The 24,114-nt window shown below is 40.0% G+C and overlaps 1 protein-coding gene across 1 annotated transcript; it reads right to left on the bottom strand.

The window, feature by feature from the left end:
• On the bottom strand, positions 1 to 23,791 carry LOC128780152 (zinc finger protein 420-like). The gene is made up of 7 exons (XM_071220496.1): positions 23,693 to 23,791; positions 15,146 to 15,272; positions 14,670 to 14,796; positions 12,790 to 12,830; positions 12,366 to 12,439; positions 10,673 to 10,799; positions 1 to 1,811 (listed from the first exon to the last, which is right to left on the bottom strand). Exons 1-7 carry the CDS (start codon positions 23,789 to 23,791, stop codon positions 1 to 3), a joined length of 2,406 nt encoding a protein of 801 aa, XP_071076597.1.
• Positions 23,792 to 24,114: the final 323 nt, after the last annotated feature.

Raw genomic sequence — 24,114 nt, 5'->3', positions numbered from 1 at the left:
CTAGCAAGGTTTGCCTCCAATATGAATTTTCTGATGGGAAGAAAGTTTACAGGCCTGGTTGAAGGCTTCAGTACATATTTTACATTTATAAGGCTTTATCCCAGTATGAAGATTCTGAGGCTGAGTAAGGTTTGAGGCGGACCTAAAAGCTTTCCCACATTGTGTACATTCATAAGGCTTTTCTCCAGTATGAATTTGCTGATGACGAATAAGGTTTGAGGACTGTGTAAATGCTTTGCCACATTGTGTACATTCATAAGGCTTCTCTCCAGTATGAATTTTCTGATGTTGAGTAAGGTTTGAGGACTGTGTAAATGCTTTCCCACATTGTGTACATTCATAAGGCTTCTCTCCAGTATGAATTTTCTGATGACGAGTAAGGTTTGAGGACTTTGTAAATGCTTTGCCACATTGTGTACATTCATAAGGCTTCTCTCCAGTATGAATTTTCTGATGTTGAGTAAGGCTTGAGGAATGTATGAATGCTTTCCCACATTGTGTACATTCATAAGGCTTCTTTCCAGTATGAATTTTCTGATGTTGAGTAAGGCTTGAGGAATGTGTGAATGCTTTCCCACATTGTGTACATTCATAAGGCTTCTCTCCAGTATGAATTTGCTGATGATGAATAAGGTATGAGGAATGTGTAAATGCTTTCCCACATTGTGTACATTCATAAGGCTTCTCTCCAGTATGAATTTTCTGATGACGAGTAAGGTTTGAGGACTGTGTAAATGCTTTGCCACATTGTGTACATTCATAAGGCTTCTCTCCAGTATGAATTTTCTGATGTTGAGTAAGGCTTGAGGAATGTGTGAATGCTTTCCCACATTGTGTACATTCATAAGGCTTCTCTCCAGTATGAATTTGCTGATGATGAGTAAGGTATGAGGAATGTGTAAATGCTTTCCCACATTGTGTACATTCATAAGGTTTCTCTCCAGTATGAATATTCTGATCCCTAGTAAGTGTTGAGGGCCAGCTAAAGGCTTTGCCACATTGTGTACATTCATAAGGCTTCTCTTCAGTATGAATTTTCCTATGACGAGTAAGGTTTGAGGACAGTGTAAATGCTTTGCCACATTGTGTACATTCATAAAGCTTCTCTCCAGTATGAATTTTCTGATGATTAATAAGTGTTAAGGACTGTGTAAATGTTTTCCCACATTCTGTACATTCATAAGGCTTCTCTCCAGTATGAATTTGCTGATGACGAGTAAGGCTTGAGGAATGTGTAAATGCTTTGCCACATTGTGTGCATTCATAAGGCTTCTCTCCAGTATGAATTTTCTGATGTTGAGTAAGGTTTGAGGACTTTGTAAATGCTTTGCCACATTGTGTACATTCATAAGGCTTCTCTCCAGTATGAACTCTCTGATGGCAAGTAAGGGTTGAGGAGTGTGTAAATGCTTTGCCACATTGAGTACAACTAAAAGGCTTCTCGCCAGTATGAATTATCTGATGTCGTGTTAGTTGTGAGGACCACCTAAATGCTTTCCCACATTCTCGGCACATATAAGGCTGTTCACAAGTAGGAATATTGTGATGCTGGGCAAGATTATAGGACTCTGTACAGGCACTGCCACCTTCACTACCTTGGAAAAATTTCTCCCTTGTATGAATTTTCTGATTATCTCTGAAATTTGAGGACTGGGTAAAAGCTTTAGCACATTCTCTACATTTGTCAGGCTTGTCTCCAGTGTGGATTTTGTGATAATTAGGAAGGGCTGAGGTAATCCAAAATGCTTTTCCACATTCATTACAAATATCAGGATTCTGTCCAGGATAACCTTTTTTATGTAGAGTTACACCTGAAAACCAATGACCTGAGTTACCATAGTCTTTACATCTGTGTTCTTTCCCGGGACATGTTTTGTCAAGTGTGTTTAGGTTGGATATTTGATTGAAGAATTTTATGCATGGTAAATATTTGTAAACTTTCTCGCTGAAAGTAATATTCATTGCTTCAGTGCTATTTGAAGATTGCTTTAAACGTTTGATGTTTTTACTTTGCTGGATTGTCTTCTCCACAATAGGATAAATGTGATGAGTACTCTGATTTGACATTTGGTCAAAGACTTTTCCACCCTTGTACTGGCTGTCTGGAAGCTGACTCTTGTGATGTACATTAGGATTTGACACGTGGGTAAAATTCTTCCAATGTTCCTTCCATTGACTACTTCTGTCCTCATCACATGCACTCTGGTAATCATTGAACACAGAAAGGCCGTCAGTGACATCCATAATTTCATTAAACATGTACCCTTGCTCCCAAATAACAATTCTGTGATCCCTATTACACGATGGTTGTTGTATTAGAACTCACTCCCAAGTTCATGAAAATAGTATACACTGCAAGAAAATATTTTTTATAATAGCGTATAGTATTTCCTAATTGTCAAATTAATCACATTTAACCATATAAATGCATAGGAAATCAATACATTTTACAAATTATTGAATGATAATTCACTCCTACTCTACATTTTAAATATTTCAAATGATTACCCACAGCACAAATTATGAGATTTCCTAGACTTTCCAGACTGCGTTTACAACTGGGGTGTCAGGCGCATTTTTACTGGATCAACACATCAGTGTTGTAGTTGCCTTCCATGGCCTGAAAGTAATTTTAGGGCTGTATAAATGTAACTACTCCTTACCTAGGGGAAAGGAACTTGCAACTGTTGCCAGGTAGAAGTAAGATGCAGAGCCAGATAATACAAGGTGGAGGGCCAGAATTGGCCCACAGGCATGGTTTTCGACATGTGCTTTAGAAGAATACCTACACTTAGAATATTGTATGCAGAGCAAACAAAATATAACCAGAGACATTGAAATTAAGAACAATGTAACAAGACCCACAGGGGAGTGGGGAGGGGACAGTGGGGAGAGGGGTCTACAAGAGCTAGAATAAAGGACACAAGGACAAAATGGTGGGGAGAGTAGAGGTGGGGGAGGGTTGTGAGACTGGCTGGGATGGGGTGGAGGGATGGGGAGAGAATGCAGACAATTGTAACTAAATAAAAAATTAATTAATTAATTAATTAATTTTAAAAAATACTGTTTCAGTCTTCTTACATGGAACCAATGATCTGCAAATGTAACTGACTAAAGTGGAAGTTTCCCCAATATGTACTATTTTACATGTCTTTAGATAAAAATGATTTTATCATGAATAATTTTCCAAAGTTAGGTCTCTCCATTTAAACATCCTTTCTTTACTGTAACACACTTCCTTATCAGTATCAAAGGCACACCTCTCATATCTTACCAGTGTTGCTCTAAAGAATAAATCTTCCATGCTTGAGCTTGGCAAGAAGTCCTGGTTGTCTGCAGGTGACACAGCTGAAAGACACAAAATAAAGGTTCACAGGTATGATATGCACGTCAATGTACATTGAACTGACAAGGAAGCTTTAAACAAATCACATGCTTGAGAACATCAATAAACTTCATATACTTCCAGCAGGACCAGGTGTGGTATTATCTGCAAAAATCACACAAAACAGGAACAACAGTTCCTAACGCTTCGCAACCACTGTGCTCACGTCCCCTGGCACACAACAGCAATTGTACAAGAATACTCCCCATTCCCAGTTGTCTTCTAGACAAATATAGGGTCCAGTGTGTTCGATGATCTCACTGTTTTCCTGCATCTTCAGAATTCAGGTTCCTGTTTTGCAGGACACAGAATGATCACACCAGAACAGCACATGGTGCACACATTAAAGTGCACACTAAAAAGAAGGCTAATAGGGGAAAGACCACAGAAACCACTGGACTGAAGACCAATATCAAGCATAAAAAAATATCATGGGCTTTTAAAAAGAAACAGACAGTATATTAATCTTGAAACTTAAACACAGTAAAAAACACACCCGCAACCCCCTGTGTTTACAAAATTAGAGTTTAAACTAGGGGTGATTGTTATTTCTCTTTCTCTTAACTTGGAGAAAAAGCAAGTTCATAAAGCCTAGTTGTTTACAATTTTGAACCTTAACACATATATCAAGACAGGAAACAGAAAACCAAGGTCAAATCACAAAAACTGAAATGTATCTACAAACCGACACTCCCGGTATTGAAATATATATTAATTTAAATTCACCTTCAACTTGATAAAGAAATGAAAATAACCACCTGAAAATAGAAACATAGGAAAATAAGACAACTACTTAATATGACTACATCTGTGAATGACCAAAATGAAAATGAAAACAGAGAAAACATAAAAATAAGGAAAGCCAACCAATATTTGTTGAATAAGTAACTAAAAGGCTCCATTGTATCATCACCATAGGTATGAATTGTGAACAGGTGATAAGAAAAGATGTTTACTTGTATAGGCAATTAGCATAATACACAACAGAAATAAAACCATCAATGTAGTTAAAAAAAAATAAAATAAGCCAACAGAAAATAGGAAGCTATACAACACAATACTCAAATATAAAAATACATTAAAATACAGAAACATCAATGTGTTGCCACTTCATGTCCCCAATCAGGGGCCAGGCCCTGAAGCCAGGCATGTTCCTTGTCCCAGAAGTGATCCAGCAATCTTGGCTTTAAGGGAAAACATGCTAAATCTCTGAAATGGGCTGTATCTGTCCTCTGCATGCCCTATACCTCTCACTCAGTAACCCAGGAAAAGCAAAAGGACATTTTCTTTCCACATTTTTTTTGTTGTTCAAGTACAGTTGACTCCATTTTCCTCCCATCAGTTCACCCAACCCAGCTATTGGAACTAACCCCCTTGATCCCACCCCATTTGGTTTTGTCCATGTGTCCTTTATATATGTTCCTCAGAAGTCTTACCCCTTTCCCCCCATTATCCCCACCAAACCTCCCTTCTGGTTGCTCTCAGTTTCTTCTTTTTTTTAGTTTTAATTTTTTTTCCAAAAGTGACCCTTTGGCTGGTTTTCGTTTCATTTTCAACTTAACCTATTGGTTTTTTCAAAAACTAAGTTTTGACAATATTGCTTCCTGAACTGAAAACAGTGGAATCCCTAGAATCTTGTTACTAATGTGGCAAAGCGTGTTCTCATTGTGTTTAAAAGATGCACTGTTATTACCACTTTAATTATACTCGTAAAATAAATCTGCATGAGCAGGAATGCCTTTAGCTATGTTGTTGTTTTTTTTTTTTGAAGATGTTCTTTTTTTTAAATTGTTATTCAATTACAGTTGTGTGCCTTTTATCCCCATCCCTCCACCCCACCCCAGCCAAACCAGCCTCCCTCCCCCACCTCCACCCTCCCCCATGGTTTTGTCCATGTGTCCTTTATAGTAGTTCTTATAATCCCCTGTCCTCAGTGTCCCCTCCCCACTCCCCCCGGTCCATTGTTAGATTGTTCTTAACTTCAATGTCTCTGGTTATATTTTGTTTCCTTTTTTTTTTTTTCCCCTATTTATTATGTTCCAGTTAAAGGTGAGATCATATGGTATTTGTCCCTCACCGCCTGGCTTATTTCGCTTAGCATAATGCTCTCCAGTTTCATCCATGCTGTTGCAAAGGGTATAAGCTCCTTCTTTCTCTCTGCTATGTAGAATTCCATTGCGTAAATATACCATAGTTTTTGGATCCACTCGTTTGCTCATGGGCACTTAGGCTGCTTCCAGTACTTGGCTATTGTAAATTGTGCTGCTATGAACATTGGGGTGCACAGATTCTTTTGCATTGGTGTTTCAGGGTTCTTAGGGTATAATCCCAGCAGTGGAATTGCTGGGTCAAAGGGAAGTTCCATGTTTAGTTTTCTGAGGAAATTCCATATTGTTTTCCACAGTGGCCTCACCAGTCTGCATTCCCACCAACAGTGCACTAGGGTTCCCTTTTCTCCGCATCCTCTCCAACATTTGTTTGTGGATTTGTTTATGCTGGCAACTCTGACTGGTGTGAGATGGTACCTCATTGTGGTTTTAATTTGCATCTCTCTGATGGCTAGTGATGCTGAGCATCTTTTCATATGTCTCTGGGCCCTCTGTATGTCTTCCTTGGAGAAGTGTCTGTTCAAGTCCTTTGCCCATTTTTTAATTGGGTTGTTTGTCTTCCTGGAGTGCAGTTGTGTGAGTTCTTTATATATTTTGGACATCAGGCCCTTGTCTGAGGTATCATTGGCAAATATGTTTTCCCATTTGTTGGTTCTCTTTTAATTTGGTGCAGTTTTCTTTAGCCTTGCAGAAGCTTTTTATTTTTATGAGGTCCCATTTGTTTATTCTTTCCTTTACGTCCGTTGCTTTAGGGGACATGTCTGTGAGGATGTTGCTGCGTGGAATGTCTGAGATTTTCTTGCCAATGTTTTCCTCGAGGACTTTTATGGTGTTACAACTTATATATAAGTCTTTTATCCATCTTGAGTTTATTTTTGTGTGTGGCGTAAGTTGGTGATGGAGTTTCATTTTTTTGCACGTAGCTGTCCAGATCTCCCAACACCATCTGTTGAAGAGGCTGTTTTTGCTCCATTTTATGCTCCTGCCTCCTTTGTCAAATCTTAATTGACCGTAAAGACTTGAGTTTATTTCTGGGCTCTCTGTTCTGTTCCATTGGTCTATGTGCCTGTTTCTATGCCAGTACCAGGCTGTTTTGATTACAGTGGCCTTGTAATACAGTTTGATATCAGGTATTGTGATCCCTCCTGCTTTGTTCTTCTTCCTCAAAATTGCTGCAGCTATTCGGGGTCGTTTATGGTCCCATATAAATTTCTGAAATGTTTGTTGTATATCTGTGAAATACGTCATGGGTACTCTAATAGGGATTGCATTGAATCTATAAATTGCTTTGGGTAGTATGGCCATTTTGATGATGTTAATTCTTCCAATCCATGAGCATGGTACATGCTTCCATTTGTTTGTGTCTTCCTTAATTTCTTTCTTCAATGTTGTGTAGTTTTCTGAGTACAGGTCTTTTACCTCATTGGTTAGGTTTATTCCTAGGTACTTGATTTTTCTTGTTGCTATATCAAATGGGATTTTTTTCCTGATTTCTGTTTTTGCAGTTTCCCTTTTTTTCTTGATGAGCCTACTTAAAGGCTTGTCGATTTTATTTATCTTTTCAAAGAACCAGCTCCTGGATTCATTGATACTTAGAGTTGTGCTTTTAGTCTCTAAGTCATTGAACTCTGCTCTGATCTTGGTTATCCCTTCCTTCTGCCTGCTCTGGGCTGTCTTTGTTTTTGTTCCTTCAGTTCTTGTAGGCGTAATGTTAGGTTGTTCCTTAGAAATGTTTCTATCTTTTTAAGGTAGGCCTGTATTGCTATGAACTTCCCTCTCAGGACTGCCTTTGCTGTGTCCCATAGGTTTTGGGTTGTTGTGAGTTCATTTTCATTTGTTTCCAGGAAGTTTTTGATTTCTTCCCTAATCTCGTTCCTGACCCATGGATTGTTTAATAGCATGCCATTCAGTCTCCATGATTTTGAGTGTTTTGGGTTTTTTCCTTTGGGGTTGGCTTCTAGTTTCAGTCCCTTGTGGTCAGAGAAAATGTGATATGATTTCAATTTTCTTGAATTTGTTGAGGCTTGCTTTGTGTCCTATCATGTGGTCTATCTTTGAAAAACTTCCATGTACACCTGAAAAGAATATGCATTTTTCTTCTTTGGGATGAAAAGCTCTATAGATATCAGTTAAGTCCATTTCCTCTAGGGTATTCTTAAGTGACACAATATCCTTGTTGATATTTTGTTTGGAAGACCTGTTCATTTTTGACAGTGGGGTGTTAAAGTCCCCTACTATCATTGTGTTGCTGTCAATATCTTTCTTGAAGTCCTCCAAGATTTTCTTTATGTATTTGGGTGCTCCTATGTTGGGTGCATATATATTTACAATGTTTATGTCTTTTTGGTGGATTCTTCCTTTGAGTACTATGAAGTGACCTTCTGGGTCTCTCTTTATGGCCCTTCTTTGGAAGTCTATTTTGTCTGATATGAGTATTGCTACCCCTACTTTTCTTTCCTGTCTGTGTGCTTGGAAAATTTGTTTTCCGCCCTTCACTTTCAGTCTGTGTAAGTCTTTTGTCCTGAGATGGGTCTCTTGTAGGCAGCATATGTGTGGGTCATGTTTTCTTATCCATTCAGCTGTTCTGTGTCTTTTGATTGGAGCATTTAATCCATTTACGTTTAAGGTTATTATCGATAGGTAGTTATTCATTGCCATGTTTTCCTACCTGTGTTCCTCTGTCTTTCTCTTTTCCTTCCTTTCCTTAAAGCAGTCCCTTTAGCATCTCTTGCAGAGCTGGTTTGCAGGAAGTGTATTCTTTTAGACTTCTTTTGTCTGGGAAACTCTTTATTTGACCTTCTGTCTTGATTGAGAGCCTTGCTGGGTAAAGTAGTCTTGGTTGCAGGCCTCTGGTTCTCATTATTGGAATATTTTTTGCCATTCTCTTCTGACTTGGAGCGTTTCCATTGAGAAGTCAGTTGCTAACCTTATTGGGGCTCCCTTGTATGTTACTTGCTTTTTCTCCCTTGCTGCCTTTAAGATCCTGTCTTTGTCTTGGAAATTTGCCATTTTAATTATGATGTGTCTTGCAGTGGGTCTCTTTGGGTTCCTCTTGCTTGGGACTCTCTGTGTTTCCTGGTTTTGGGTGACTTTCTCTGTCATCAGATTAAGGATATTTTCCATATTTTCCATATTTTCCATATTTTCACTACTTTTTCAAACAGGTTTTCTATCCCTTGCTCTTCTTCTCCTTCTGGTATTCCTATTATATGGATATTTTTACGTTTATATTGTCCCTTATCACCTCTTCATTCTTTCTGAGCCTCTTTTCCTTTTCTTGCTCTTTCTGGGTGTTTTTTCTACTTTGTCCTCCAGCTTGCGTATCTGATCTTCTGCTTCATCAAGTCTGCTTTTCATTCCTTCCACTGTGTTCTTCAATTCAGAAATTGCATTCCTCATTTCCTCTTGGCCCTTGTTGATAGTTTCTATTTCCTTTCTCATGTTGATATAGTTTGCAGTGAGTTCCTTGTAGTTTCCCTGTAGTTTCTGGTACTTCTCTGTGAGCTCAGAGAGCTCAGTGAGCTTCCTGATAACCATTGCTTTGAACTCAGTATCTGATAGTTGACTTGCCTCATTTTCAGTTAGCATTCTTTCTGAGGCTTCCTCCCTTCCTTTCATTTGGGGATTGTTTCTTTGTCTTCCCATTGTTTGTGAGACTCTTCTTGTTAGCCTCTGTTCTTAGATTGATGTATTCTGACTCCCTGGGTTTATGGTATGAACTTCTATGGTAGAATGCCAAAGGGATTCAGTGGTACTGTCTCCTTAATCTCCTGTGCTCACTGGTCTTGAGCTGATGTTTATGGGTGTAACACGGTCTAACTCTGGTCTTTTCAGCACTCCAGGTTTTGTTGTCTCACCATCAGATCTTTCAGTGTCGTCTATCTTTGGTCTCTGATCTTCATATATGCTGGAATACTGTTGGCTGTTCACTCTGCTGCTCAGATCAGCTGGGTATTTCACTGGTGTTGAGGGGAAGTGGACTCTGCTCGCACCATCTCGCCACCATCTTTTCAGTAGTGACAGTCTTGACAGTAAGAAATATGAATCTCTTTCAAGTAATCAACAGAATAGGCAAATGCTGGAAACAACCTAAGTTCCCATCTGTAAATGAATGGATCAAACAACTATGCTACATTCACAAGCATAAGGCATTCCAAAGTGATACAGAGAAGTAGAATGTCTCATGTTGTGGAGGTCCATTGTGTTATGAGAAAATCACTGAGTCCATCCTTTTAGGGTCTTCTTTGAAGTCCCCATTGGGTTAAAAATTATAAGTCATAAAACATGAATACCGCCCCCCAGGTTCCTGGGATTTCTGTGACAAATTCCTGGATCTCAACCACTTCCTTCATGAACCCCATCCATGGCACAAAAACAAAACAAAACAAAAAAAGCTTAAGGTACAATTTATGAGTAACAAGCAGATTTTCCCAGGTCCTTGAATCAATGCAAGAGGAGCCAGACCATGGTGGCCGCCAGAGTCCAAGGGGAGGAGTTTGACACCAAATGCTAATGGGATGACAGAGGCCACTGGAGTAAAAACAGAATTCTGAAGGCATGTAGGACACTGAGACACTGTTGGAGACCAGCTGGTCCTGTATGACAGCAACAGAAATAAATCTGGGCTTTGCAAAATCCTTTGCACTGAAGCACAGCTTCCCAAACAAACTTGAACTTCTTGCTTCCTCTGAGACCTTTGGGTTTCTCACCTGTGACATCTGCATCTCCATTCCCACCTACCTGGGGGGGCAGATACTGACTTTCTTCTGCAAACATCCCAGCGATCCTTCATTTGCTCCAAGAAGGAGACCAGGACTGACTTAGAAACAAGACCTGTGTACAAAATAAATATTATTAGTTTTTGAAGATTCCCCATTTCAAATAAATGTTGTGGTCAGGGAGGAACAGTGCAGGAAAATTTAAATTTTCTAGAAGTTCATTTTCTAAAATGCTGTATCCTGATAGCACCTTAATTGTTCTAACAATATGTAAATTTTTCAGACAATGAGATGCTAGGGACCATAATTCTTGAAGCACTTGTTTTCCACACGAGATCACCACCAAGTTCTCCCTTGTGAGCATGAGTCTGAGTCTGCCATACAAAATCAAGTCCCCAGAAGATGTTAAATAAACAATATTCTGTGGGTCGAGCAGGAACTCTGAGGGAAGTTATCCTCACCCAGGGAGACCAGGTTGCTGTAGTTCTCCAACATCACATCTGAGTACAATTTCTGCTGAGCTTGGTCCAAGCAATCCCACTCCTCCCAAGAGAAGTCTACAGACGCGTCCTTGAAAGTCAAGGATGGCTGGGGGGGGAAAAAGGAGGCACATTTCCCAAGGAGACACCAGCAGAGTTCTCACAGTCATCTAACATGAAAAGTGTTAGAAGTGGGTTTGACCTTGGAGATATCCTGTATCATTTCCTAAGGTCATTATGACCCTCTTACACTCCACTGTATTTTCTAATACTGCAAAAGGAGGATAATACATGCTCACAAATCCACTGCACAGACATCACTTTTCAGGAAAATATACTTTAAAATGAACGAACCGACAGAGGCATATGGATTGTTGAGTTTTGTATTTGTTTCATTCAGAATCAGCTGTGTATACTTCTAAGCTACAAAAGGCATGGTGAGTTGTAAGTGTAAGTAACTTCTTCAGGTTTCACTCAGGCAACAAGAAATATAGTTTTGTTAAAATGCAGATTCTGATTCAGGAGTTGTGGAAGGGGCCTGTGTTACCACATTTTTCACAGGCTCACTTGTTTAAGTATGTTTTATTGATTATGCTATTACAATTGTCCTATTTGTTTCCTCCTTTTATCCCCTTCCACCCTGCAATCACCCTGCTCTGTAATTGCACAACAAAGTTCATGTGCATGGGGCATACAAGTAATTCTATGACCTCTCCATTTCTTATACTCTACTAAATGGCCCCTATTTTGTACCCACCATTTATACTTCCTGTTCCCTGTATCTTCTCCCCCATTCTCCCCTCACCTCCACCCAGCTCATCACCTTCCATATGATCTCCATTTCTGTGATTTTGTTCCTGATCTAGTTGTTTGCTTATTTTGATTTTCTTTTGCATGTTTTTTTTTATAGTTTCAGTTGTTAAAGTTATTTTTAGAGAGTGGGGAGGGAGGGAGGAAGAGAGTCAGAGAAACATCAATGTGTTGCTGCCCTTAGCATGGCCCATACTGGGGACCTGGCCGGCAACCAAGACATGTGCCCTGACAGAGATTTGAACCTGCAACTCTTTGGTTCACAGGATCCTTTATACATCCATAGTAAATCAATACATTTTACAAACTGTTGACTGAAAATTTACTCCTACTCTACATTTTAAACAATTCAAATGATTACCCACACCACAATTATGAGATTTCCCAGATTTTCCAGACTGTCTTCAGAACAGGGGTGTCAAACTATTATCACCAGGGGCCACGTCAACCTCGCAGTTGCCTTCCATAGTCTGAATGTTATTTTAGGACTGTATTAGTGTAACTACTCTTCCACTAGGGGAAAGGAGCTCAGTCCTGTTGCCTGGAAGAAACAAGGTGCTGGGCCAGATGAAATAAGGCGGAGGGCCAGGTTTGGCCCACAGGCATTGTCTGTGCCAACTCTGCTTTACAAGAATACATACACTTACAATAATGTTCTCAGTTTTCCTACATGGAAGCAAGTGATCTACAAATGTACCTGACTAAAGTGGAAGTTTCCCCAAATTTGTACTCTTTTTCATGTCTTTAGATAAAAATGATTTTATCATGAATAATTTTCCAAAGTTAGGTCTCTCCACTTAAACAACCTTTCTTTACTGTCACACACGTCCTTATCAGTATCAAAGGCACACCTCTCATATCTTACCGGTGTTGCTCTAAAGAATAAATCTTCCACGCTTGACCTTTGCAAGAAGTCCTGGTTGTCTGCAGATGACACACCTGAAAGACATAAAATAAAGGTTCACAGGTATGACATGCAGGTCAATGTACATTGAACTTACAGGGATTTTTAAACAAATCACATGCTTGAGAACGTCAATAAACTTTAAATGTTTGCAGCTGGACCAAGTGTGGTATAATGTGCAAAAGTCACATGAAACAGGAACAACAGTCACTCACACTTGGCAACCACTGTGCTCACGACCCCTGGGACAAAACAGCAGTTCTACAAGAAAACTCCTCATTCCCAGTTGTCTTCTAGACAGATAGAGGGTCCAGTGTGTTCGATGATCTCACTGTTTTCCTGCATCTTCAGAATTCAGGTTCCTGTTTTGCAGGACACAGGGTACTTCCACCAGTATACCACACGGTGCAAACATTAAAGTGCACACTAAAAAGAAGGGTAATAGTGGAAACACCACAGAAACCACTGGACTGAAGACCAATATCAAGCATAAAAAAATATCATGGGCTTTTAAAAGGAAACAGACACTCTATTAATCTTGAAACTTACACACACACAAAAACAAAGGCACAACCCCTTGTGTTTACAAAATTAGAGTTTAAACTAGGGGTGATTGTTATTTCTTTTTCCCTTAACTTGGAGAAAAAGCAAGTTCATAAAGCCTAGTTGTTTACAATTCTGAACCTTAACACATATATCAAGACAGGAAACAGAAAACCAAGGTGAAATCCCAAAAAATTGAAATGTATCTACAAACCAACACTCCCAGTATTGAAATATATTAATTTAAATTCACCTTCAACTTGATAAAGAAATGAAAATAACCACGTGGAAATAGAAACATAGGAAAATAAGACAACTACTTAATATGACTACATCTGTAAATGACCAAAATGAAAATGAAAACAGAGAAAACATAAAAATAAGCAAACAGAAAATAGGAATCTATACAACACAATACTCAAATATAAAAATAGATTAAAATACAGAAACATGGATGGTTTGCCACTTCATGTCCCCAACCAGGGCCCAGGCCCAGAACCCAGGCATCTTCCTTGTCCAGAAGTGATCCAGCGATCTTGCCTTTGTGGCAAAACATGCTAAATCTCTGAAACAAGCTGGATCTGTCCTCTGCATGCCCTATACCTCTCACTCAGTGGCCCAGGAAAAGCAAAAGGACAATTTCTTTCCACATTTTTTTCTGTTGTTCAAGTGCAGTTGACTCCATTTTCGTCCCATCAGTCTCCCCACCCCACCTCACCCCCTTGATCCCACACCATTTCCTTTTGTCCATGTGTCCTTCATACATGTTCTTCAGAAGTCTTGCCCCTTTTTCCCCCATTATCCCTACAGACCTCTCTTTTGGTTGCTCTCAGTTTCTTCTTTATTTCAATGTTTCGTGTTATATTTCGCTTGCTCCTTTGTTTTGTTCACTAGTTGCCCCTTATAGGGGAGATCATATGGTATTGGTCTTTCACCTCCTGGCTTATTTCACTTAGCATAACGCTGTATAGATCCATCCGTGCTGTCAAAAGGGTAGGAGCTCCTTCTACCCTAACCCTGAAACACCAACTCAAAAGAACCTACATACTCCAATGTTCATAGCAGCACCATTTACAATAGGCAAATGCTGGAAATAAGCTAAGTGCCCATCAGTAAATGAACGGATCAAAAAACTATGGCAAATGTATGATCATAAGATATTTTGAAGTGAAATACATAAGTACAATGTCTCAAATTGTGGAAGTGCATTGTGCTATGAGAAAATCACTGAGTCTAAAATTTGTAGGGTCTTCTTTGAAACCCCCACAGGGTTAGAAATTATAAGTTAGAAAACATGACTACTGCCCCCGGGGTTCCCAGGATTTATGTGACAAATTCCAGGATCTCACCCACTTCCTTCATGATCTCCATTCATGGCACAAAAAAAAAGGAAAAAAAAAAAAAAAGCTTAGTACAATTTATCAGTAACAAGCACAGAATTTCCCAGGTCCTCACATCAATGCAAGTGGAGCCAGCCATGGTGGCACCCAGAATCCAAGGGGAGGAGTTTGACAACGAATGATATTAGGATGACAGCGGCCACTGGAGTAAAAACAGAATTCTGCAAGCATGTAGGACCCTGGGACAGTGTTGGAGACCACCTGGCCCTTTGTGACTGCAACAGAAATAAACCTGGCCTTTGCGAAATCCTTTGCACTGAAGCACAGTTTCCCAAATCAAACTTTAAGGTCTGGCTTCCTCTGTGACCTATGGGTTTCTCACCTATGATATCGGCATCTCCATTCCCACTTACCTGGGGGGCCAGATAGTGAGATTTTTCTGCAAGCATCCCAGCGCTCCTTCATTTGCTCCAAAAAGGTGACCAGTGCAGGCTTAGAAACAACAAGCCCTGTGTTCAAAATAAATATTATTAGTTTTTAAAGGTTCCCCATTTCCAATCCATGTTGTGCTCAGGTAAAAAGAAGGCAGGAAAATTAATATACTCTACACGATCATGTTCTACAAACTATTTGTGCACAGCACCTTAATTTTTCTAAGAACATGAAAATTTTTGGACAATGAGGTCCTAAGAACTATCATTCCAAAACCTTTATTTTCTACACAAGATAACCTCCAAGTTCTTCCCTGTGAGCATGAAACTCAAAGTCTATCAAACACACTAGAGCCCCCAAAAGATGTTAAAGAAAGGGAACAAATCTTGTGGGTGGAGCGGGAACTCTGAAGGAAGTCTGCCTCACCCAGGGAGACCAGGTTGCTGTAGTTCTCCAACATCACATCAGAGTACAATTTCCGCTGAGCAGGGTCCAGGCAATCCCACTCCTCCCAAGAGAAGTCTACAGACACGTCTTTGAATGTCAAGGATTGCTGAAGAAAAAAAGAGGCACATTTTGCAAAGAGACACCAGCAGCTTTCTCACTGTCATCTAACATGGATAGAGTTACACTGAAAAGAATTACACATGGTTTTGACCTAGGAGATAATCTGCATCATTTTGTAAGGTCCTCATGACCCTCTAACACTCTAATGTATTTTCTAATATTGAGAAAGTATGATAATACATACACACAAATCTACTGCAAAGACATTACTTTTTAGGAACATACACTTTAAAATGAAGGAAGAGACACAGGCATATCGATTGTTGAGTATTGTATTTCTTTTTATTTTGGTGTGGGTTTTTTTATTAGGATTATATATATATTTTTTTTAATTTTTTATTGTTATTCAATTACAGTTGTGTGCCTTTTCTCTCCATCCCTCCACCCAACCCCAGCCAAACCCCCCTCCCTCCCCCACCTCCACCCTTCCCCTTGATTTTGTCCATGTGTCCTTTATAGTAGTTCCTGTATTTCTATCATTCAGAATCAGCTGTGTATACTTCTCAGCTACAAAAGGCATGGTGAGGTGTAAGTGTAAGTAACTTCAGGTTTAATTCAGGCAACAAAAAATGTAGTTTTGGTGAAACGCAGATTCTGATTCAGGAGTTGGGGGAGGGGCCTGTGTTTCCACACTTTTCACAAGCTCACTTGTTTAAGTATGTTTTATTGATTATAGTCCTACAATTGTGCCATTTTTTCTCTCCTTTAAGCCTTCCACCATGGGCCCCCTCTCCCTCCATAATTCCCACACTAAGTTCATGTCTGTGGTCATAGCAATAAATTGTATGACTTCTCCATTTCAAATGTTATTTTGAATCCCCATATATTTTGTACCCACCCTTTAGGCTTATTATTCCCTCTGCCTTCTACCCCACTTTTCCCCTCACACCCACCCTGCTAAGCACCCTCCATATGACCTCCATTTCTGTGATTGTGTTCCTGTTCTAGTTGTTTGCTCATTTTGTTTTTCTCTCAGTTATGTTTTTATAGGTTCAGTTGTTAATAATTGCGAGTTTCTTGTCATTTCACTGTTCTTATTTTTGATTTTCTGTTTGTTAGATTAAGTTCCTTGAGCATTTCATATAAAGGCTTGGCAATGATGAACTCCTTTAACTTGAACTTATCTGGGAAGTACTTGATTTGTCCACCCATTCAAAGTGATAGCTTTGCTGTTTAGATTAATCTTAGATGTAAGTCCGTGCCTTACATGACTTTGAATACTTGATTCTAGCTCCTTGTCTACAAGGTTTCCTTTGAGAAATCAGCTGCTACTATTGAGGGTACCCCTTTGCAGGAAACTCTCCTTTTGTGTTCAGGCCTTTAGGATTCCTTCCTCATCTTCTATATTTGGTAATGGAATTATGATGTGTCATGGTATGTTCCTCCTTGGGTCCAGATTCCTTGGGAGTCTGTTAGCTTCCCTCACTTGCATGTCTATTTCCTTAAACAGACTCGGTAAGTTTTCCTTCATTATTTTTTAAATCAGTTTTCCATTTTGTGCTCTTCCTCTTCTCCTTCTGGTACCCTGAGGATTAGGATGTTGGAAGGTTTAAAGTTGTACCAGAGCTTACACTACCTCTCCTTATTTTAGTGAATTCTTGTTTCTTCATTCTATTCTGGTTGAATGTTTATTTCTCCCTTCTGGTCCACATCATTGAGTACAGGTTTCCTCCTCTCACTGTTGTTCCCCTTATGTGTTTCTGTATTTCACTTTGTACAGCATGCACCATTTCCTTTATTTTGTAGCTCTACTCAATCATTTCTGTGAGCACCCTCATTACCAGTGTTCTGAACTCTGCATCTGATTGGTTGGCTATCTCTTCAGTGCTTAGTGCATTTGTTTTTAATTTTTATTTTTAGAGAGTGGGTAGGGAGAGAGAAAGAGAGTAAGACAAACATCAGTGTGTGCTTGCCTCTTGCATGACCCATACTGGGTACCTGGATGGCAAACCAGGCACATGCCCTGACGGGGAATTGAACAGCATCTCTTTGGTTCACAGGCTGACACTTTACCCACTGGTTAACAGCAGACAGGCATCTTTGCTGTAATGTTGAACTGCTATATCATTTGGGCCAAATTTCTTTGTCTCATTGTACCTCCCATGTTCCAAGGGGTGGAGCCTTAGGTATTTGCCATGGCAGGACAACCCACTTTGCTGTGTTATGGTGCTGTTTGTGGGGGAAGGGTCAGGGAGGGAATAATCCTGCTTGTTCATCTCAGCGCCAGCTTTCAGTCAATTCTCCCTCTACATTCAAGCAAACTGTCCTTTGTGGTTCTAATTCCGTGGAGAGTTGGCTTGTGTACCTCCTGGCATTTGAAGAAACCCTGGAATGGACTCTTGTGTGAGACACAGTATTCCCCACTGCTGCAACCTCTACAGGTTTTCATAGGCAGAAGTTTTATGGCTTTAGTTTCCTGTGCTGGAAGCTTGGATTGTGGTGTCTGTCTCATTTTCCCATTGTTCTCCATGTTTATCTGTAGTACTGCCTGGTCTATCAACTGCTGCCTCACTACCCCCGTGAACCAGCCACTGCCTCACACACTTGGTATGCCACCTGCCGCCTCGCTGCTCATCATCTTCACCCTGACTGCCTGTCTCTGTTCCTCCTATCAGTCTGGATGAATGTTTCTTCTTTAACTGCTTGGTTACCATACAGTGTAATCTTCTGACACTTCTAGTGCTTTGTTGTTTTCAAGCTGGTTGTTATTCTTCTTTTGTTTGTGCTAGGAAGCAAAGCATGTGTACCTATGCCTCCATCTTGGCTGGCACTGAGCAGCTCACTTTTTACTAATGAAGCCATGGTCTCTGGATCATTTAGCATACTTTTGAGCAGGAAAAAACGGAAGACACAGAAAAGAAGTCACATGTGATTTTGAGTTAACCATATTTTATAACATTCACAATTCTTAAGCAGTAGGAAACACAGCAGCCACAATTTTATTTGAAAATTTACTACTTACTTTGAGAATAGGATTATTCTTGATATGAGAATATTATCTGAAACATACAGTAGAAGGGAGACCTTGAGTTTCATTCCAAACTTGAACTACAAGTTTCAATAAAACACAGACAAATACACTTAGAGACCTCATGGATGTTCATTGCTGTGATTGTAACTGACAAGAATGAAAACATCTTAGGAATGAAAAGACAAAATAACTGAATTGTTAATATTTTATGCACACAGTCAGACATACTCGTACATATGGAAAGCAGGTGCAAATGAAAAATAAGCGAGCACCGAATTTCTATAGCAATTTAATCAAGGTTATTTTGTGATTCCGTAAATCTGGTGAATCTCTCTGTGAAACACGCTCTTTGTGTTTTATAAACACAATAAAGAGAAATACACCCATAATGATAGAGAAGCAATTACACCTATTGTTTCTCAAGTGCTTTATTTCTTTGAAAATGTTTCTGTATCATTAGACAGCTAGATCTTACCAACTGAACTGAATTCAACCTGAGTTCATAATATGATTCTTGTAAAATTACCTGAAAATACGAAAGGTTGTCATGTAGAGTATGTCTGTGACATAAGTGTGCAATATAACAAAACTGTACAGTAACAAGGCATCACTGACAAAATCCTTCACGTCAAAAGCCAATAATATCTATGAAATAAATGTAGGGCCTTCATTTTCCAAAGCAAACAGAAGTTAAAAAGACAACAAACGTGTCCAGATGCAATGTGACAGTTTTTTCACATCCCTCAATAATTCCGTCCTACATCTTGTTAATGATAAAAGAAAACTATTAACTCTACACTGAAGAGAGTACCTCAGCCAAGTGACTATCAGGTGACTAGAACAATGGATATTTGCTGAATGATGCACACAGAACACATGTCCTTATCGGTGTGTAACTACTGGCAAAATAATAAATAAGAAAGTCATTATGTGAAAATAATCATTAGTAAATATTTATTTTTTTCAACATCAACCCACAGGTACCTCTCATGTTCAGTACAAGAATCATGTATTTAAATATTAAATAGCAAGACTGTCTTACCAATCCACGGACAAAGTGTACTCTACTGACTCTTCCATTTCAGAACATTCAGAGCGATTCTCACTGGAGAATCTGCATTTCCTTACCTCTGATGTACAGAGGTGATGCTGCAGCCACATCAACTTAAACATTTATTTCCCTTCTCCACCAATACCCGAGCTTCTGAGCCCATCCCAACAAATATATTGCACATGGGTGCCTTCCAAGCTTGATCTGTCACAGAGGGGATGTGCTCAGTGTTTAAAGGTTATTAACTAAAGGCAGCAACTGCTGACCTCGTGCAGCTGAGATAAAGGTAATGCAGAGAAGGCCCTGGGAAAAAGGAGAGAAGTACTGTACATAAACTACTGCCTCTGACAATCATAAACACAAAAGGAAATAAGTACATTAAAACAACCTCACTATCCAAGAACATCAGAGAGAAGAATAAAGGTTGCTGGTTTTTAAGCCAATCATATCAGGAGGATAAGCAAGCACAGCTTCTGACCCAGGACTCATCTTTTACCTGAGAAGCTGCCATGTCCTCCTGGTCCTGCTCCTCCTCTGGATTCTTTTCTCAGGCGACCATATGCTGAGGAGTCAAGTTTGCACTTTGAGAATGTGTCTTCAAACACAGCGCTTTTCTCTACTCCCACCACAATCACTGGCAGACCGAGCTGGAAACAGTGAATACCCCATCCTTTCCTCTCCTTAGACAGCGGGAGGTACAAGAATCTGCTACATGGACACATCACTGAGATTGTTTTCTGTCTTCATGTGCTCTCTCCTCCCACAGATGTCCACAAACTGCTACAGCAATAAGAACGTGGGCTGCTCTCCTGAACCCCACATCCAACAGAGCATTTCCTTATGTCCCCTGAACAAAGCCTGCTCCTCACTCTCACACATGCATTCCAGAGCCCTCCTGCTAATCAGTGGGTTCACCTGAGCATCACCCAGGCACCTCATTCAACAATGATGCCCCACTGGAGAAGTTGACTAACTCATTGGGGGAGCACACAGCTGCTGTCTTTTCTTAGATCTCCTCACCTGATCTAATAACATCCCGAAGGGGTACAATTTAGCCCTAAAAACCATGCAGAACCCATCGGGTTGAAAGCCCTACTTGGCATCTGTAATCTGCTTGCTGCCCCTGCACTCGCTGCCACGACTCCTCTCGTCAAAGCACTCACTCTGTCTGAAGTGCATCGTATTCAATAGGGAGGATATCAAAGGGGGCTTCCAAACATCTGCACCCTGGGGAGCAATTCCCGATCCATGTGCTGCAAACCATCAGGCACACGGATTGTTTGCTCTACCTGACTTATGACTTGAAATGGTGAGGGCTGGCCCGGCTGCCCAGGCCACGTCTCTCAGGAGAAAATCCACAAAAGGAAGGTGGACAAACCTCGGGCGGGGCGGAAGGGCGTCAGAGTTTCGGTGAAAATGCCCCTCCGCGCGCCAGTGAACTGATCAGGGTGTGGGGGCGTCTCACCTGTGCTCTGGACTCACGGCTATTTCAACGGCAGTAGCGACGGTCTGGTTTCTCCTGCAGAGGAATGTGAACTAAGAGATTTAGTAGTGAACCGCATACACCCAAACGAGGAAGATTTGCAGGACAAGCACGGCTCTACCACTACTTCCGGGAGTCTCACGAGTGCACATGCGCAGTTTCTCCAAGCAGCTGGGGTGGGAGTCTGAGCAGAGCACTTCCGGCGATGGGCGGGGTCTGAATACAGGCCTCGGGGTGGGGAAGACATGCCTGGCGCAGCTATGAACAGGTCTTCGGGTTGAGGCCAGGTCTCCTTTCTGCATATTTCTCCTTGGTGATATTCTTCACCTGATCACCCCATTTGACTTAGGAACCATTTTGTACGGCTTTAACATTATTAGAAACTTATGAATTTCTGTCAAAAATTATTATGATACTTCTATAGTAAAATTTCAAGTGCTTGTTTGACACGTTATATTTGTAATTTTTCTTTTACATTTATATTCACTGTAGTTTAATACTTTATGAGTCTCAGTTCAATATGTTACCGTATACATTGATTCCCAGCTGGTGTCGAAGGGAATTGATGGGTGTGGTGGGAAATCCCACAATTTGGTGACCCAAGAGTGTTAGATTTTACTTTGATGGTGGGTAGGATAATATTTGTCCAAATGGGTCATTGAGGAGAAAAAACACTAGGAATGTTTCTCCACAACAGCAGAGGAAAACTGCGTTATTTCTCCATAGAAAACTCTGCTTATCAAAAGAAAAATACGCACATAAATATGCACATAGTGCTATAGGAAGACCAAACATTGTCTGTGCCCCCAGCAATTCTTGATAAATTTTACATGAATTCCAATGATAGATAGGTTTTTTTGAAAGTTTTTCCTATGTATGACTACTCTCACAAATGTATAGAAACATTCGATGAGATTCCTCTGGTTCAAAACCCTTCGTACGGTCCTCCTCACATAACACGTTGTGCGCAAACACAACAATAATACCTCAATATTGTTCCCACTCAGTAGAAAAAGTTGGTACCCATAGTACTCTGGTCCACCACAAAATTGCAGTTTTTCCGGACATAATGTAGTTTTGGGACCTATATCTAGGGGCCAGAGGAAGGAATGATCCTTTTCTTGACATCAGTTGTGCTGAGAATAAATATCTAGCCCTTCTGGTTCCTTGTTCCTGATTGAACCTAATCACTTGTACTATGAACTATGCCTTCCTACTGTACTAAGCAGCTTTGTCCAGCTCCTTTCTACTAATAAATATTTATACTTTCACTGGGTATTTTAAGTAAGTTTCTGAGGTTATAGTGAATGTTCTGATACAACTTTGTGCAACTGTAAACAACACACAGTGTATATGTTGCAAAACAAAACAGCACTTTGTGTGGAACAAGAGAGCTCCCTTTTTTATTACCTACACTCATCATTTTTAGCAATTCCTGACCAGATTTTTAGGTTTATTCCTGGATCCTTTTGCTTCTCAGTTCTCCCTGGAAGAACAAGTATAGTTTCACATCACTAGTATATTGTAATTATAATATGGAATTTCACTGGAGGCATTGAAATTAACTGGACCCTTATTTCAAAGGGCCTGAGGGCCATGTCCTTCATTTAGAGTGTGCCAGGGATTTCTGTTTCAACTTCAAGTGGACTCCCAAATTATTCCCTAATGGTTCAGTTTAGGAGTCAGGGATGGGTCACAGTTCCACTCTTGAAGTCCAGCCTGCAAATCAGTTCCTTCATTTTTGAATTGAGGACTATTGAAACATGGTGTTAAATGCAATGGAAAAATTAAAATCACCTATAAGACAAAAATATTTTGGGGGTGGTTATGGGAACAAATTATAGGTGGAGGACATCAGGTGTCAGTTGCCATGGTAACAGCACTGCAAACCTCACTTTTTCTGGTAAATATGCTGGCTCTGAATATGCATACCAGTCAGGAAGTAATGGCCCAATAGCCTACAGTCATTTGGCAATGGAGATTGTCTCCTTCTTTAAAAACACACCTGCAATCCTGAGATACGTTTTCTTCATCACTCTATTTACTTTTACTTTACTGTGTGCTGCTTGATCTACCCATAGTTGATTCTCTAGCACCTGAGCATACTCAAGTGACACACAAAGAGTCTTCCTTTGACAACCTGTGTTATTCCACTTCTTTCAGTAAACCCAAGTCGTACAGCAACTCTTTTTCTTCTTATCTATAGAGCACTTACTTTGTCTCTTTGTTGTATGTTCCTTTCCATTTCCAAGGAAAAAATGCTATGAAAATGCATTAAATAAAAAATATTTTAATACAGTTCTACATGAACCATCACACATATTGCTTCCTATCCAAATTTTCTTTAATATATTTTTGAATAGATTTTGTTTATATTTAGAGGGGAATTGAGAAAGTAAGAGAGGGATTGTAACATCAGTGTGTAGTTGTGCCTCGAGCCTCCCCTGCAGGGGATCTGGCCTGCAACCCACACACGTGCCGTGACTCAGGATCAAAGTGGTGACCCTGTGGTTTGCAGGCCAGCACTCTATCTACTGAACTACACCAGCCAGGGCCTATCTAATCTTGAAATCATGTTTCATTCCTTGGCAATTTTCTCATTGAGTAAAATTGTGCCTTATGTTTCTAGCCTAAGAAACATGACAGAGCATTATTTTTCCTTCGAGTGGTGGAAAATTACACTATGCAATTTATACACATATTTTACTAACATTTTCAACAACTATGTCCTACAGTGGAACCCATATGGGCATCCCCCACAAAAAAGATACTGAAATGAAGTATCTGAAGGATGAAAATCACGGTCTTTCTATCCAAGAAATCAGCATTTTCAAGAGTAAACATTCATCAGAGTCTTAGGACAAACTCTGAGTCCATTTGTGAACGCCTGACCATTCATACCTTTAAAGTCTTGGTACATCTGCGACCTATTCTGACCATCGAGAGAAACTGGAAATGGAGTTCCTGGATTTCATAGTCTGATACCAGCTGAAGCGTCATACCTTCAGCAGATCACTGCACCCCAGGCCCACCCTGGACAAATCCTAACACCTCTAAACTCTCATCATCTCTATTCTCGGAAGCTATGTGTTTGACCATCAATGGATGTCCAGCCTGTTCTCCGTTATAAGTTTTTTTTAAAATTTATGAACATTGGGGTGCATAGGTTCTTTTGGATTGGTGTTTCAGGGTTCTTAGGGTATAATCCCAGCAGCAGAATTGCTGGGTCAAAGGGCAGTTCCATTTTTAGTTTTCTGAGGAAATTCCATACTATTTTCCACAGTGGCCTCATTTTTTAATGGTAGTATCTTAACCCTCCAGTA

The sequence above is a fragment of the Desmodus rotundus genome, unplaced genomic scaffold (assembly GCF_022682495.2).
Source record: "Desmodus rotundus isolate HL8 unplaced genomic scaffold, HLdesRot8A.1 manual_scaffold_57, whole genome shotgun sequence".
NCBI classification, from domain to species: Eukaryota; Metazoa; Chordata; class Mammalia; order Chiroptera; family Phyllostomidae; genus Desmodus; species Desmodus rotundus.
This window is presented reverse-complemented; position numbering and strand designations above follow the sequence as displayed.

Bases quoted from the DNA above. Each gene is read 5' to 3' on its own strand.
- LOC128780152 (XM_071220496.1), bottom strand. From the start codon at position 23,791: ATGACGCTTCAGCTGGTATCAGACTATGAAATCCAGGAACTCCATTTC. The intron at 12,831-14,669 runs GTGAGAAACCCA...CCTTCTTTTTAG, and splicing joins TGGAGATGCCGATATCATAG to TGTGCACTTTAATGTTTGCA. The intron at 10,800-12,365 runs GTAAGATATGAG...TTCCCCCCCCAG, and splicing joins TATTCTTTAGAGCAACACCG to CCATCCTTGACTTTCAAGGA.